Source organism: Echinops telfairi, unplaced genomic scaffold (assembly GCF_000313985.2).
Source record: "Echinops telfairi isolate 266 unplaced genomic scaffold, ASM31398v2 ScPeMD7_7412;HRSCAF=8450, whole genome shotgun sequence".
Taxonomy (NCBI): domain Eukaryota; kingdom Metazoa; phylum Chordata; class Mammalia; order Afrosoricida; family Tenrecidae; genus Echinops; species Echinops telfairi.
Genome location: NW_022111312.1, coordinates 12,263,949 through 12,281,278, shown reverse-complemented (window position 1 = coordinate 12,281,278; position 17,330 = coordinate 12,263,949). Strand labels below are relative to the sequence as shown.

At 50.6% G+C, this 17,330-nt stretch overlaps 1 protein-coding gene across 1 annotated transcript in view; it reads left to right on the top strand.

Annotated features, from left to right (window-relative positions):
• KDM2B (lysine demethylase 2B) overlaps positions 1-17,330 on the top strand; it is a 75,412-nt gene that overhangs the window by 42,340 nt on the left and 15,742 nt on the right. Inside the window, exons 10-12 of the mRNA XM_045296717.1 lie at positions 6,587-6,702; positions 14,117-14,243; positions 16,315-16,775. Coding sequence (XP_045152652.1) covers positions 6,587-6,702; positions 14,117-14,243; positions 16,315-16,775 — 704 coding nt within the window. The remainder of the gene's footprint in view (positions 1-6,586; positions 6,703-14,116; positions 14,244-16,314; positions 16,776-17,330) is intronic.

Genomic DNA, 17,330 nt, shown 5'->3' with positions numbered 1-17,330 from the left:
GGGTTTGCTCTACTTAGACTGATCTCTGAGGCCATCTCTGATAACGGCAGGTCTCAGACTGTAGGGACAAACTGCTGAGTGTTTTGCACACTTCTGACTGAGTCTCCTCAAAGATAATGGCATGGAGTTGGCTCAAGGCGACCCTATGTGTTAACGAGTAGAACTGCTTCTTAGGGTTGTTGAGACAATAATCATGAGGGAAACACACTGCCACATTTCTCTCCTGTGGAGCTGCTGGTGGGCTCGACCCTCTAACCCTTCAGTTACCGGCCCAAAGCTTAACTCATGGTGCCATCAGTATCCCTTCTTCCTCCTTAAAGCCACAGCCAGCAAGTCAATTCGGACTCATAACAACCTTACATATCTGTTCCTGAGGCTGTATGTCTTTATGGAGCAGACAGCCTCATCTTTCTCTTGCTGAGAGACCAGTGGGTTTGAACCACCAACCTTTCAGTTAGCAGCCCAACGCTTAACCCACAGTGCCACTAAGATTCCTCTTTCCTACTTAAGCCCAAAACCCACATCCACTGCCATCCAGAGTTGTTTCCAACTTATAGTTTCTGAGGCTGAAAAATCTTTATGGGGACATATCCCTTCATCTTTCTCACTTAGAGCATGCTGGGGGATTTGAACCACTGACCTTGTGGTTAGCAGACCAGGATTCTCCCCCTTCTCATCCAAGGAAACCTTCTGATCGTGTGGGAGAGGATTACTGGGGGCCTGCCAAACAGGGGATAGGCTTGTCTGAGGGTATAAAAGGCAACTCTGGTGGACACTACCGGCAAGGAGCTGAAGTGATTTTTTTCTAGGGGGTCCTGAAAACCTGCAGAGGGCAGGGCCTCAGGGGAATGTGATAGAGGGCAGAACCCAGCTTCCTTCTGGCAGAACAGGAAGAAATGAAATTGGAATCAATGTTAGTTCCTGTATGCCAAAAAAAATAGATTTACCAGGAGGGGACGGGGAAGGTGGGGGGAGAAAGGGGGAACCGATTACAATGAGCTACCTTATTACCCCCTCCCAGCGGGATGGACACAGAAAAGTGGGTAAAGGGAAACATCGGTCAGTGTAAGACATGGAAAATAATAATCTATAAATTATCAAGGGTTCGTGAGGGAGGGAGGGTGGGGGGGGGAATAAGGAGCTGTTACGAAGGGCTCAAGTAGAAGGAAAATGTTTTGAAAATGGTGATGGCAACAAATGTGCTCGACGCAGTGGATGCATGTATGTATTGTAATAAGAGCTGTATGAGCCCCCAATAAAATGATTTAAGAAAGAAAAATAAATAAATTTAACCCTACAGTATAGCTGAGGGCATAAGCTAAAAGCAAGGATCTTAGAGTCTCAGGGGAAATATGGCTCTGACTTTAGAGAAGAGGCTTAGCCTCTGGGTGTCTCGGTGACCCCATATGTAAAGTGGGAGTAAGACTTCACAATGTGGTTGGGAGGGCTGGATGAGATAAGATCTACTTGCCTGTAGATCTTTGGAAATGGACTGAAGGATTTTCGTTATAAGCTGGGTCACTCCACCACTCGCCTATCACTTTGTCTTTTCGTGGTGGCTTGTGTGCTGCTGTGATCCTGGAAGCTATGCCACTAGTCCTGTCAAGGCCAGCAGGGCAACTCATGGTGGATGGGCTTCAGCAGAGCTTCCAAACCAAGACAGGCTAGGAGAAGGACCTTATGTCCTATTTCTGAAAAAATTGGGTAGTGACAAACCTTATGGGTAGCAGTGGAACGTTGTTTGATATAGTACAGGAAGAGGAGCGCCCTCCGGTTGGAAAGCACTCAACATTCCACTGAGGAAGAGAGTGGAACCAAGCTTTGATTCGCTGATGTGGCAGGACTCAACATGAGAAAAAGCAGCTATAGATATTTGCTGATGATTGGAATGTGGAACAAGTGAACTATGAATCTAGGAAAATTGGAAGTTGTCAAAAATGAAATAGAACACATGAAAATTGATATGCTGGGCATCGGTGAGCAACATGGACTAGTATTGCCATTTTGAATCTGATAGGCATATAGTCTCATAGATCAAGCATGACAGATTAAAGAAGAACGGTATCACATTCATCATCAAAAAGAATATTTCAAAAATAACAACAGCGATATATAATTGATCAAGGGTGGGAGTGGGGTGGGGAGGGGAAAAAAGGGGAGCTGATACCAAGGGCTCAAGTAGAAAGAAAATGTTTTGGATTTTCAGAAGATCTGTAAGAGTCCCCCAATAAAATAGTTAATGCAAAAATAAAAAGGAAAAACGAATATTTCAAGTGCTATCCTACAGTACAATGCTGTCAGTGGTAGGATAATATCTGCACACTGACAAGGAAGACCAGTTAATGCAGCTATTATTCAGATTTATGCACTAATTCCAAAGTTGAAGAACTTAAACATTTTTTACCAGTGTCTACAATCTGAAATTGATCAATGATGCAGTTAAGATGTGTTGATCTTTACTGATAAGATGCAAAAGTTGGAAAGAAAGAAGAAGGATCAATAGTTGGAAACTATGGCCTTGGTGACAGAAATTATGCCGGAAATTCTGTGATAGAATTTTTTCAAGACTGATGACTTGTTCATTGCAAATGCTTCTTTTTCAAAAGGGTAATCGGCGCTGATTATACATGTGGACCTCAACACATGGAGAGAATACACGGGAATCAAATCGATTACATCTGCGCAAAGAGACGATAGAGAAACTCAGTATCATAAGGCAAAACAAGCCGCGCGTGACCGACTGTAGAACTGCCCACTAATTGTTCATATTGCAAGTTCAGGTTGAAGCTGAAGGAAATTAAAGAAAGTCCATGAGAGCCAAAATATAATCTTGATTATATCCCACTGAAGTTAGAGGCCACCTCAAGAACAGATTTGAAGCATTGAGCACGAATGCTCCAAGCCAGATGCTTTATGGAATGATACCAAAGACATGATACCTGTCAGAAATGAGATACTCCTAAAAAAAAAAAAGAGCCAGGGCAATGAATGTACAAATGTGCTTTACACAATTGATGTGTGTATGGATTGTGATAAGAGTTGTATGAGCCCCTAATAAAATGATTTAAAAATAAATAAATAAATAACTGATTAAAAAAAAGAAGAAGAAAGGAAATACCTAAAAAAAAAAAAAAAAAGAGCCAAAGAAGACGGAAATGGATATCAAGAGAGACTCTGCCTCTTGTTCTTGAACATAGAGTGGATGAAGTGAGTAGAAGAAATCACGAAGTCAATGAGCTGGATCAAACAATTGCAAGCCTCTAGAATTGGTGAAATACCACTGAGAAGCCTTCGACAAATAGCAGCCACTAGGGAAACATGCACTCCTCTATGCCTCCGCGCTGACAGGAAGAGAGCCCCGACCGTGCCCGTTCGAAAGAAAGGAAACCCAACAGAGGACAGAAATTGCCGTACAGTAGGATGAATCTCACATGCAAATAAGATTTTGCTAAAGATAGTGTAAAAATGGCTGCAGCAGTGCCATGACAGGGAACTCCCAGAAATGCAAACTAGACAAGAGACAGAAGGAGAGAGATCGTGGATGATAGTGGATCTTGACTGAAAGCGGAGATTACCAGATATTTATCTGTGCTTTACTGGCTACAGGAAGGCATTTAACTGTGCATGACCATAAAATAAAAAATTATAGGTGACATTGTGAAGAATGGGAATTCCTTATACACTCACTCGTGTCTGAGGAACCTGTACATAGACTAAGAGACAGCCATGGAAGCAGGACTAGGAGACTGTAAAGTGGAGGGGTAGCAAAAAAGAGAAAGGCTCTCAACAAGTTGGATTGCCACCGTGGCTGCAACAGTGGCCTCCGGCATAGGAACAGTTGTCAAGGGTGGTGCAGGACGGTGCAGTTTGGGACTGTTGTGCACAGCGTCGGAACTGACCCAGTGGAATGCTTCGTTTTACATCAGGCCAGGTCAGGATGGGTCCCTTTCATCACAGTCAGTCTGGATGCTGAGCAAATAATTCAAGAAGCGGATGGAGAAGAAAGTAACATCCGGTTTGGAGGAAGATTCATTTATGAACTTTGATATGCCGATGACACAATCTTCCTTGCTGACAGGGAAAACCAAAAACTCAAGGCTGACTACTGATGACCTTCTGTGAAAGGGGAGAACTTCCCCTGTGAGCTTCTGATACTGTAATTGTTTATGGGAGTAGAAAGCCTCATTTTTCTCCCACAGATTGGCTGGTGGTTTTGAACTACTGGCCTTACGGTTAGCAGCCGAACACATAACCCTCAACTCCACCAGCTGAAGGTGAAGAGGACTTGAAGCACTGACGAAAGTCAAAGACTATAGTCCCCAATATGGATTACACCTCAACCTAAAGAAAGCAAACATCTTCACAACAGGACCAATAAACAACATCATGATACAAGGAGCAAAGATGAAAGTTGTTAAGGATTTCATTTTACTCGGATCCACAATCAACATTCATGGAAGCAGCAGTCAAAAAAATCAAGATCGAGATGTAAGAGTCTCCAATAAAGTGATATTTTAATAAAAATTTAATAAAACGATTAAAAAATTTGAAAAGGAAATAAAGTAAGACCTGTGCTATTTCAAAGGTTAAAGAAAACACCTTAGATAAAAATCGCCAGATTCCCCCCCCCCCTTTTTTTTTTGCATTAATTCTCTTAGCTCCAAAAAGATGAATTGCTTTTCTGCAGCTTGACAGGCCATTTTGCAGAGCTGGATTTCTGAAAACTTTGTTTTATTTTTAATTATTCTTTTTTTGGTAAATCCAGGTAACTTTTTAAAAATCATTTTGTTCGGGGCTCATACAACTCTTATCACAAGCCATACTTACAAATCCATTGTGTCAAGCACATTTGTACATGTGTTGCCATCATTCTCAAAACATTTGCTTTCTGCTTGAGCCCTTAGTATCAGCTCCTCATTTTTTCCCTTCCGACTCCCCCCTCCCTCATAAGCCCTTGATAATTTATAAATTATTGTTATTTTGTCATATCTTACACTGTCTGACTTTTAAATATTCTTTAGTAGAGAATGGTTTTGTAGCATCATTCAGTTCTAAAATAAAGCAAAATAAAAAGTATATTTTTAAATATTAAAAGAAAATCATGATCGAGTGTTCAAAACCAAAGATATCACGTTGAAGGTCAAAGTGTACCTCACTCAAAGGCATGGTTTTTGCAATCACCTCAGTCACACACAAAAACTGGATGATGGATAAGGCCACAGAATTGATGCATTAACTAGGTGGTTGGTGAAGAATATTAACTATATCATGGACCGCCAGAAGAATGAACACCTTTGTCTTGGGAGAAATGTAGCCAGAGTGCTCCTTCAAACTGAAGATGGTGAGACTTCATCTCACAGACTGGACATGTCATTAGCAGTGACCAGTTGCTGGAGAAGGTCATCATGCCTGGTAAAGTCATGCAAGGGGTAAATGTAGAAGAAGACTCTTAACAGAATGGATTGACACACCACATGCCACAACAGGCTCAACCAGGACAATGATGATGACGATGAAGAGGTCCTTGGGTAATGTTTGTTCTGTTGTTTGTGGGGTTACTATGGGTCGGAACTGACAACAAAAACAACAGTCCTAGTCGGCCTTTGATCTGGCTGCTGACTAGAAACCAGGGAGTATGGTCTTGGGCTGCATCAATGGGGACCTTCTATCCAATTCAAGGGAGGTGACGATCCCACCATGTCATGGATGAGTTGGGGGACAATCAGGTCACCAATAGAAAGCTGTGTTGTTCTTGGTCCTTCTACTTTGGAGGGGGAATCAACCTGCAGAGTGCAGGGTGTAGAAAGTATAGCATGATAGATGAGTGTGCATATAGGACTGAGGAAGCCCAACGGCACATGGGAATTTATGTCAGCCAGGTCAAGGGCAGTTTCCTGCAGAGTTTTAACTCAGTGATATTAGAGTGACCTCCTGGTGAGGTTGTGAGCTTCCCGTCACTGGAGGCATGTAAGAGAATCTCATTTGATGGCAGTGTAAACCAGAAGGCAGGTGTGCCCCCAGAGCCCACCAGGGTCCATTGGATACAGAAGCTGGCCACACTGAAGCTTCTGACAGGCTAGGAAGGGGCCAGGTGAATGAGGTGTGGTCCTAACAGTTCCCACCATTGGGCACAGGCCTGTTGGTGTCTGCAGCCAGGTACCAGGAAGACGTCTGAACCATCTTGATCGCCAAGAGCGGGGTCTGCAGCTTCTCAGCAGCTTCTTGGGTTAGCCTGGGACCCCATCGTGCCCGCCTAGTCTGGTGGGGCTTCCGAACTATGGCCTCTGGTGGAGCATTGGCATTTCCACTGCCAGTCCATGTGTCCCCTGCAGCCTGGTGAGGTGGGAAGACAGCCAGCTCAGCTCTCCCTCCTCCTCCCCCATGCTGGATCCATGCAGTCGAGACCCCTGTGGACTCATTGGTCCCTGCCAGCTCAGCCTCTCACCCTGTTTCCCCCAGGTTCAATCCAGTGTCGTGCACACGTGTAGACTCGCTGGCTGCTACCGGCTCCCCCAGGCTGGGTACCTGCCATCTATACCCTAGGAGTTGGTCTCTGCCTTCTCAGCCCCTCTCCCCTTACCCCTAGGCTGGATCCATGCCGTCTACACCCCGGTAGACTCGCTGGTCTTCGGCGGGAACATCCTGCACAGCTTTAACGTGCCCATGCAGCTGCAGATCTACGAGATTGAGGACAGAACTCGGGTAAGGAGGTTCCCTGTCCCGAGCTCCCTGCCTAAAGCCCTGCCTGGCAGGGGATGCCCCAAAGGGCCCCATCTCGGTCCCCTGGGGTTTCAGTTCGCCTCTAAGCCAGCAACCACCAAAACCCCCTGGCCCATGAGGAAGTGCCTCCTGAGAAAGCCCCAGGGGGGACAGGAGCCCCACCTTGTCTTCTCCTCGGGTGCAGAGGGGAATGGGAGGGGCTTTGGGGTTGTGGTCACTGTGTTTGGAGGGGGTGTGGCGGGCCACCTGGGCCCAAGTCAGAGCTTGACCATGCACCCCTGAAAGGTGAAGGGGACATCCCTGCGGTGCCTGTGAGCACTTGGTGGGTCCCTAGCTTTCTTGGGCTGGGGGTCACTTTTCCTGTGACAACGACATCAACTGCCTCCCAGACTCATGCCCCATCCCCACCTGGTGCTGCCTTTCAGTCTTCTCTGAATAGCCGGGGGCCCCCAGTTTCTCCCCCAATTCCTGTGCACTGTGACTCTTGACATTTGAGATTGAGTGGATGCCAGGAGGAGGAGACCCTGGGGCAAAATAGGCTCATTTCTTTCTCTTCTACTTTTTTCTAGTCAATGATTCTTAAACCCCCCCCCCAAAAAAAAAAACAAAAAACACACATGTTATTGTGGTTTGGGTGCAAGTTCATATTCTTCTTTTTGTTTAAAAAAATTCTTTTCAAATATTTCTCTTTCTTTTCTCTAAATGAATACACAAGCACCTAACACAGAATTTACTACTTAAAAATGTTTATTTAGTTTGGTGCTGTTGTTGATGGCTATATATGCAAAGCATACAGCCATTCAGCCACTTCTCTGCGTGTGAGGGTAAGTGACAAAGTCTCGCTCCTAGGGCTCGAGGTCACCTGTGCACGGTATTACTCCAAACAAAACATGTTTGAACAGGCCTCTGTGACCTGGAACTGCTGCAGACAACTTCTCTTAACGATACGCTTGTCTTCAACTCACTTGATGTCCGAGTAAACAGGGTTGGGGAATCTGGTAGGCAGAGCGGTCAGCTCAGAAGGTGTCGAGGACTGAATTTTGCAGTTTCTCAAAAGATGCCAGATGATCACTGGGGGCTTCTGAAGAAACGTTCAGACAAGTGGCAACGGCATCAGTGAGAGGGGGGTCCAGGAAAGTTGCCCCGAGGACTTTCTCCCGTCACAGTGCATCTGCTTGTTGTTGGAGACGGCAGCACAGGCTGTCCCTGAGAGACTGCCATCGGGAAATCTTACCCTGCCCACCTCCTGCCATGATCTTGTCCCTCCAGACTTATTTTTGTTCCCCAAACGCAAGGAACATTGAAAAGGAACATGATTTGAGTCCCATGAGAATGTCAAAAGTACCGTTTGAACCTGGTGTCAGCCAAAGGGCACAGAAATATTTGGGGAAGTGCCCCATGAAACCTCAACACTAAGTCAATTTCGACTCCCAGCCACCCTATAAAACAGAGTAGAACTGCCCCTGTGGGGTTCCCAGGCTGTTACTCTTGATGGCAATAGAACAACTGTCTTTCTCTCATGGAGAGGTGGTGGCTTTGAACTGTTGACTTGTGGTTAACAGCCTAACTTGTCTCCACTACACCACCAGGATTCCTGAGAACAGGCTAGAGAGATGGAAACTCCAGACCTACATGGAGGATTTGTTGACCAACAATAAGCTTCCCATCTGGTTTTGGAGTTCCCATAGAGGGTTCTATGATTCTGTAGCGATACTTGACTTGCCCCAGGACAATTCTTTGACCTTGGTGACACTAATCGAGTTGGGCAGCCATCCCCACTGGGCTATTCTGAGTCATCGCCGCTCTGATTCACATGATCTCACCACTTTACAGCATCCGATTCTGTGGCGTTTCAGTACGCACTCTGTGCTGTACAGCCATAAGCACCATCTAGTTCTGGGACCGTTGTCATCCCCCTGAAAGAAACCCTGGTGGCCCCTCTTCCGGGCCAGTTCCGGACATTGCATAGAAATGGGATAATTCACTGTTTCTTGTTGTGTCTTTTATCTTTCACTCAGCATCCTGCTTTGGGGGTTCACATACCCACACTAGATCTTTTTTTAATGTGGTATGTATATATATGGAGGCTCCGAAAAATTCATAGACAAATGGAGTGAAAAGACAATGGAATTTTTCCACGGATTTTTGAAGCCCCCCAATACACAATAAAACATTACCCATTTAAACGTTCCCTGTGTTCACTCGAGAGACTTAATTACCTTTATCCTAGTGTTCTGTCAGCACCACTATCCATGTCCAGATTCTTCTATTACCCTTGGAAGCCCCGTGGCCCTTCAGCAACCTTCAGCAACGAGTCCCTGCCCCACTCTGTCCGGGTCGCCCTGGTAGCCACCAATAATTTTAGGTTTGTGTACACATACCGGTAGTGTCGCCCTTTTTCACGGCAGCATAGTTTTCCAGTGTGTGGCTTGCCTGGACGTTGCCTTGGTGAGGGCTTTTGGCATCAGAAAGCGGTTGTGACATTCCCAGCCCAGAAAGAAACTCCACAGGGAGGTTGGCGCCCAGAGTCCCATCATTTCCGTGTCTGTTTCAGGTTTGCGTGTTGTTTGCTCTGACTCCTGGCCACCATCTAGTGTTAACAGAATGGAACCTTGCTGGGGGCCCTGTGCCTTCCTTGCCATCTCAGTCATGGGGTGGATTTTGTGGAGTCACGTGTGTACCTGTGTGTGTATCTGACCGATTGAACAGTCCTGGCACCAAGGCACCTAAGCTTGGGTCCCCAGGCTGTGCTCGGCAGTTAGACACCATGGCCAGGAAGTGCTGGCATGTGGTTCTGCCGGGAGACTGGGGACGAGGGTCTGAGCCAGGGCCATCTGCAAGGCCCTTGTTTCCTAGGGATATTGGGCCTTTCTTTCCGGCCCCATGCAGGCCACAGGAGAGACCAGATCCAGCCATAGCTAGCCCCAACCTGGAAGGTTCAGTGCCTGAGAAAGGCACCCATCCTTAGGGCATGAGTGACCATCACAGTTTGGGTTATGTGCAGTGTGGGGTTGGGGCCACGTGCTCCTCAGCTGGCCCTGGAGAACAGACCCATCTATCTGCGAGCTGACCGGCAAGGACAAGGCAGAAAGGAGAAATTGCCAAGGGGATGAACAGACCTGCGACTCTCCAGGCAATTCCTGAAAGCTGTGGTGGGCTGGGATTTCCCAGGGCAGCCAGCTGGGCTGCCACCTCCCTGTATCCCTCAGGAGTCAGGACCTTTCTTCTTGGTGGATGGGGCCCCAGAGAGAGCAGGGCATGAGGAGCCTGTAGCAGAACCCAGGTATCATGGCGAGTGCCCGTGGGATCCTGAGCCACCTTGAGATGAGCTTCCGCAGTCCCCTCCCCCAAGGCCCGTCCTTGTCGTCCTTGTGTGTGGACACCCATCTGGTTTCCCTTAGAGCAGGTGGAGGGGTGGGGGTTCTGGGCGGGAAGCAGTGGCAGACTGTTTAATCGGCGTTGATTTCTGATCTTTGGAGAGGGGCTCAGCTGCAATACCCAGGCGTTTATGTTAAAGGAGCCCTGGCAGACAAAAAGCCTTGGTTAGCAGAACTGAAACCACAGATAACATGTCAGGGTGCCCCATCAGCGCCCACAGCTCAGTTCTCCATGCTCCTGCACACTTGTGCAAGGAGGGCACAGCCATTTCAAGCAGGATTTCAAGAGTCCGAAGACGCAGCTCGGGTGGAAGGGAGGGGGCAGTCAGAGGAAGCCAGCATCCTCTACGCCCCATGGAATTGGCCTGTTTCAGACAAAGAACCTGCCCTTCCAGTGCTCAGTAGATGGACCCCAGTTCTGAGCAGGGGCCCCAAGAACGTGCTCCTGGCTCTGGAAACCACTGCATGTCCATCTCCCGGGCCTGCTGGCTGGTTTCTTCCCCTTGTCGGGGACAGACAGGAGTGCCCATCTGTAAAGGGGCAATGAGGGCTGGGAGAGGCGCCACTCCAGAGAATGGATGTGTTGGGCATGGCTGGCTATTTTAAGATCACAGCTCAAAGATTCTCACTACATTTTAAAAAAATCATTTTGGGGGCTCGTACAACTCCTATCACAATCCATCCATTCATTCATTGTGTCGAGTACATTTGTACATTTGTTGCCATCATTTTCAAAACATTTTCTTTCTACCTGAGCCCTTGGTATCAGCTTCTCATTTTCTCCCCTCCCTGCCTTACCCTTCCTCCTTCATGAACCCTTGATAATTTATTAATTTCTTTTTTTCATGTCTTACACTGACTGATGTCTCCCTTCACCATTTTTTTTTTTTTAACTTCAGTTAGATTGGTAAGTGATGGGAGGGTCCAAACAATCAGGCTCTGGTGTTGATCTTTTCCCTCAACTTTCCCCACACCCCACAGCCAGTGAGGGATTTGGAAATTGCAAGCAATCTATTCTCCTTCTCCCCTCCCCACTACCATTGGGTTTTGCCCTCCCCCCCACCCCCTCACCTGCCCTCCCCACCCTCTGGTACATCACTGCTGGGAGTTCTAGACTCTCCTTTGGTCCATGCAACTATAAGCTGACTCGGCCTGCAAGGATGAGGTCAAAGGCCAGAGACCCCTCAAAGGGGCCTTTGGGAACCCCAGTTAGCCCCAGAGGTTTACTCAGAGGTGGGGCCCCCACTCTGCTAGAGCACTCACACTGCCGGGATGGCGGGGAGCTGTGTGTGGGTGGCGGGGTGTCTCCTTTCATTGTGGACGGAGACTGGTGACCGCCTCATCCTGGGAGGCCATACACCTGCCACTGAGTAACACTGAGCGTCATAGTGGTCGTGAGGCTGCTGCGGGGTGCGGGTGGGGGGCAGCATGTTGTCACTGTGGGCCGCACTCGCTGCAGGGCCCGTGCTGAGTCAGCTTGTGTCTCACATTCCCAGGCGCGTGGCAGGCACCGTGTGAAGGTGGAGGGTGGGCAGTGACAACTGTTTGTAAGTCCGTTCATTGTACATTTAGTTTCTTGCGGTGCTCTTGTGAGAAAAAAAAAAACCAACTTAAAATATATTTTTTTCTTTATCGGCATCTTTTTTCAACCAGCTGGTTTTTCTTGGATTCAGCAACAATACAGCCCCAAACAAATCATTTGTTTATCCCTAACCAAAGCTGATTCTCAGGCATCACGGTGCCCACCCACTGGAAAGTAATGTGCCCACCCCTCCAATTTTGAAAGTCAAAAGCAACTTCAGAGTTTTGCCAACTGATTCTTTAGAGTCGGGAGAGGGGCGTGAGGGGCTGAGGAGAGGCCTCACTGTTTATTCTTTTCGGTATTGGCAATGTAGCTCAAAATCATCACTCTGGAGCCGGGGGAGCACTGAGACTCCCCTGGAATCCACCGGATGCAACTCCTTGTCAAACTCGGGAGGGCATCAGCCAGTGACTTGGAATAATGACGGACCTGGGACTGTTGGGGAAGTCGCTGGAGCCAAGGAAACCACTAGCCTGTGACCCCGACTCCCCGCATCCCCGCATCTCCCTGCAAAGCTCCACAGCATGCCCTGGCTGCCTACCATCCCCAAGCATACCATCCCCCCGAGAGGCAGGGAGAGCAAATGGCCCCTGGCACAGCCGGGGGAAAGGAGACTGCCAACATGGGCAAAAGGCTGCTGGGCTGCAAACTGAGTCAGCTGGGCCTAGAGTGGATGAGGAGCCGAGGGCTGGGGACTCAGAGGTTGGCATCGGTGCTGCCTTGTGAGCGGGCAGTGCGAGAGAGGCAGGGAAAGGGCTCCCTGAGACAGTAGTTCTCCACCTTCTCCATGCCGCGACCCTTTCATACAGCTCCTCATGTGGTGACGCCCCCAGCCATAACATTATTTTCGTTGCTACTTCATCACTGTCATTTTGATACTGCTATGAATCGGGTGGTCCCCGTGAAAGGGTCGTTCGGCCCCCAAAGGGGTCGCGACCCATAGGTGGAGAACCGCTGCTCGAAGGGAGGCTGGAGATCCTTGAGTTGATGTGGACGTCGTCGTCGAAGGTCCCCTGAGTGGTGCAAGCCCTTGGCACTCAGCTGCACTGAGGAAGAAAGGCCTGGTGATCTTGCGTCGATTGCAGCCAGAAAGGCCTTGTGGAGCAGTCCTGCTCTGGCCCCTGGGAGGTAGCATCAACTTGACCACACTGCATTTGTCACTCCCCATTTGTCCTTGTCGAATGCCACCTGTTGGCTGACTTTGCGAAGGGCACGGTTGCATAATCTTGTTTCCCTGAGTTTCTAGAGACTAAAGAAGGTGAGAGCCCCGGTGAGGTAGTGGTTATGCAGTTTGTAAGTCCGTTCCTTGCACATTTTGTTTCTTGGGGCCAGTTTCTCCGGGAGACAAGGGGACGGGTCTAGTTCGCCCTTTCCGGTCGTGATGAGTCAGAGTGGCCTCGATGGCAGTGCGTTTGGTTAGATGTGTGGAAGTGTGGAAGGGGAGGAGGCTCTCTGACCTCCACCGTGGAGGACTGCCTGTAGGCCAAAGTGGGGACTAGTTCCATCTCTGTTGCCTCTGGAGAAGGCACCCGGGCTGCGAGAGGCAGAGCACATCTTCTCTCCCACCACCCTCCCTCCCTCCTGGCTTGTTCTGGATGCAGCTTCTGGAAGGTTCCCCCTGCCAGTGCCCTGGGGGGTGCTGCCTCCTTCCATCTTCCTCCCCTCACTCATTCTTGCAGATCATGCCCTGCCAACAGTCTGCTGGGGCGCCAGCCCTGCACTGACTCGCCTGTAAGAGATGCCAAGAGTGGCTGCTCTCCACACAGACTCTGCCCCAGACCCGGGGTGTGCAACCTTTCGAATTAGGGTGGTCCCGGGCCACATGAGGGGCTCATAGACCTTGGGGTCCCTTGTGAAATGTAAGCAACAGTGTCCAGTGTGTGTGTGGTGGCAGCTCCAGGAGGGAGCTTGGAGGCCACGACCCGATTATGGAAAGTCACACCCGCCCGATACCACGGGCAGGACCGGCCTCTGCCAATGGTAATGTTTGGGGGTTGATTTTTTCAAGGGAGAGGGAAGGACAGCAGTCTGGGCGAATGTTCTAGAAGTAAGAGGCACCCTAGTCTGTTCGTTGCTGGCACCAGACAGTGCCAGACAGTGACTCCCATCCTCCAGTGAATCAGGAAACTTTCTATGGCTACACAGGCGCAGAGCCAACCCCCTGAACTCGCAGGCTGCCGATCAGCGAATTGAAATGAATTGCTCACGTTGCCTCTTCCTCCTCCTCATCGTGCTTGCTAATGGCACCTGGTCCCTTCCAGCTCCCTCTCCTTCCCTCCTCCTCATAGCCCCCATTCCATCTCCCTCCTCACCCCCCATTTGTGCGCTTGCTGCTTGGCTGGTGAAAGTGACACTTTGGTGGCTTCTCTCCCCCCACTTCCTGCAAACCCCTTTCCCTCGGACACTGACCCTTCCCCACCTATGTCTGTGCTTACAGGTGCAGCCCAAATTCCGGTACCCCTTCTACTATGAGATGTGCTGGTATGTCCTGGAGCGGTATGCGCACTGTGTGACTCAGCGATCCTACCTCACCCCGGAACACCAGAGAGAGTCCATGCTGGTTGGTGAGTGGATCCCCGGGCGCCCCGCCCTCAGCCTGTGTTTCGCATCATCAGCCGGTTCAAACCCGCCAGCCGCTCTGAGGGAGAAAGATGCGGCTGTCTGTTCCCATAAGGATTTGCAGTCTCAGAAACCCCCGTGTAAGGCTCACTATGAGTTGGAATGGATTAGATGGCAGTGGGATTTTGGTTTTATTTCTGGGGCCTGGAAGAACCCTAGAGATCTTAGTATCCCGGGGAGAGGAAGCATTCCTTGTCAGACTCCCACTGGGAATGCCAAATGTGGAGAATGAACTCGGGAGTCCCCATGGACTCCGGGGGCCGTCCTGGTCTGTGTAGGCAGGTCCCTGGCGCGGTCACTCACAGGAGAACCAATGAGGGGGAATTCTGGACTTTTATTCCTCTGGGGCCACTGGCATGGGGGTGGGCTTTTCCTACCTAGGAGCAGGCCCCCAACCTTAGGCCATCTTGGAGCCAGGGGAAGGGACACCTGGGCTGGAGGCCAGAAGATGAGCAGTGGGTGGTCCTGACAGAGGGGGGAGAGGATAGGAGGGAGAGAGGGAAGGAGAGAAGAGGTTTATAGCACCCGCCTAAGTGCCTTAAAGGGACAATCTGGCTGCACAGACAGCCCCTCTTCCCCTGAAGTTATGTCTTGCAGCTGGGGGTGAGCCCCTGCCAGAGCTCTGTAAACAGGCAGTTCCTCCCCCACAGCTACTGCGGGGGGGCCCTTCCTGGTGGATACTGCGGCACCTGTGCATGCTCGTAGGGGACAGGAAGGGGAGCCCACTTTCTTCAGTCTTCTCTGGGCTCTCCAGCACCGTGAGACATTTCTTTGCTTTTCCTCGCAGTACGCTTTCCCCTCCTCGGTCTCTCTAAGGGGCGTCCCACTGGGCCTGTGATGAGGATCAAGCTCTTCTGCCGAGGGTCTGGTCTGCACTGGGCAGGGCTGGTTTGTCTCCTGGGAAGTGTCCCGTGTTCTCTGGAGTCTCATTTCTGTCAGAGGATGAGATGCCTAATCCAAGGAGGAGAGATGGCGCATAATCATGAAACAGAGAACTGGTGGCTCCCTAATTAAGCACTCCGCCAAAGTCAAAGGTTCAAACCGACCAGCCGCTGCTTGGGGGGAGAAAGAGGGCAGCCTGCTTCCGTCATGCTTTACAGCCTTGGAAACCCCGTGGGGCAGAGCAAGTGCATCCTTGACACACCGACACTGGTGACGTCGCTGCTGGGACGGCAGAACTACCAGACCCTGTGGGGCCCAAGCATCCCGGCATTGGGGAGGCTCCTGATTCTGGGGTCGTTCCTGGGGTCAGAAAGCAGAGGGCCAGTTCTCGAATCTGAATATTCGGGAACTAGCAGAGCATTTCCTGTAGTATTTGTCTAAGGGATGTTCACACACTTTTGTTAGGGTCCCTTGCCATTGCCGCCACCCTAGACTTTTCTAATCTATCAGCAAATGGGCAGGAGTGAGTCTAGACAGACGCCTCTACTGGGCTGTGTGTTGCCTGCCAAGGAGCCCTGGGGACGTGGGGCACAGGTGGTTTGTACACAGTGGGTCATGGGAAGCTTTGTTGGTGGTTCGAATCCTATCAGAGGCACCTCAGACGAAGGGCCTGGCGATCTCAATAGATAGTCTCAACCTGGAAAACTCCAGCAGAACTCAGTTCTGCCTGCAGCCCATGGGTGACGGCTGGGTGGCCAAAGCGAGACTCGGCGGTGCCTCTTCATTTGAACTCTTCCCTGCAAGCTTTTGGCAGAAATCGTTGCCTTTTTAACTTAAAAAAAATTGGGGGTGGGGGGTTGTCCTGGTTTTTACACATTGAAAAAGCCAGATATGTCCAGAGAGGTGAGGTGACCTGCTTGGGTACACACAGCTGGGAAGAAGTGGAGCTGGGATTCAAACCTATGTCTCACTGACCCAAAGCCACATCCTCTTTCTAGAAGAGAAGTGATGGTCGGAAGCAGCAGCTTGATCCCTCGAGGGGGTGGGGGGAGGGCAGGGGTCTTTAGCGAGGGAGATTTCCAGGGGGATTGGGGGTATTTATCTCTGTCTGTCTGTGCCCGCTGCTCCCCACAGACGCCCTGAGGAAGCCCAGCATAGACGGCTTCTCATCGGATTCCTGGCCGGAGATGGATGAGGAGTGCTGTGAGCAGAACCCCCCGGAGGAGGAGGAGCAGGAGCAGGAGCAGGAGCAGGAGGATGGTGGAGAGAAGGAGCCCAAGCCACCGGCCGATGGTCCCGCCTCACCCCCTAGCACCCCTGCCGAGGACCTGGAGGCCCCCGCCATGCGGTTCCTCAAGAGGACTTTGTCTAACGAGTCCCAGGAGAGTGGGAAGTCCTCCACGGCACCGGCAGACTACCCCAAGACGCCCACCAGCTCGCCCACCCCAGATGGACCTGCCAAGTGGACCCACCTCACCGAGTTTGAGCTGAAAGGCCTGAAGGCCCTGGTGGAGAAGCTGGAGTCCCTCCCCGAGAACAAGAAGTGTGTCCCCGAGGGCATCGAGGACCCCCAGGCACTGCTGGAGGGCGTCAAGGTGGGCAGGGCCCAGGTGGGGCGGGCAGCTTCTGTTCAATGGGCTGGCTGCAGACTGTTTGGGGGTCCCTCTAGGTGCTGAGAAGGACCCTGTGGTCCGAGCAGACCCCTTTGAGGGGCCACTGATGGGCAGCGGAGGGCCCTCTTGTTGACTCCTTGCTTTGCGGGGGAGGACAACATGGTCCTTCTCGGCACTGCTGGTGGAAGATGTGCGGGGCAGCGGTAGTGCTGTTGGGGGGCCTGGAGTCAGCGCCCTCCTCTGCTGCTCTGGGTTGGCTTCCTGGAGCAGCATCTGATGTGTAGGTGTAGGGTATACCCTGGCAGTCTTTCACAAGGTGCCACAAAGCAGCTGGGGGCTCCGAGCAGTGCCAGACGTCACTGAGCAGATGCTCAGGGAGCCCCAGCTGTGTTGGGTGCTGGCACAAGAGGCAGAGGAACACTGGTCACTCTGTCCTCAGGGGGCTGCTGAGAGGACAGTAGGTAGTAAAGGAGCAGCAGAGGGGGGTAAGTGCAGGGATAGGGCCTGTGCCAGTCATGGAGACCTGAGGGGGGGTGC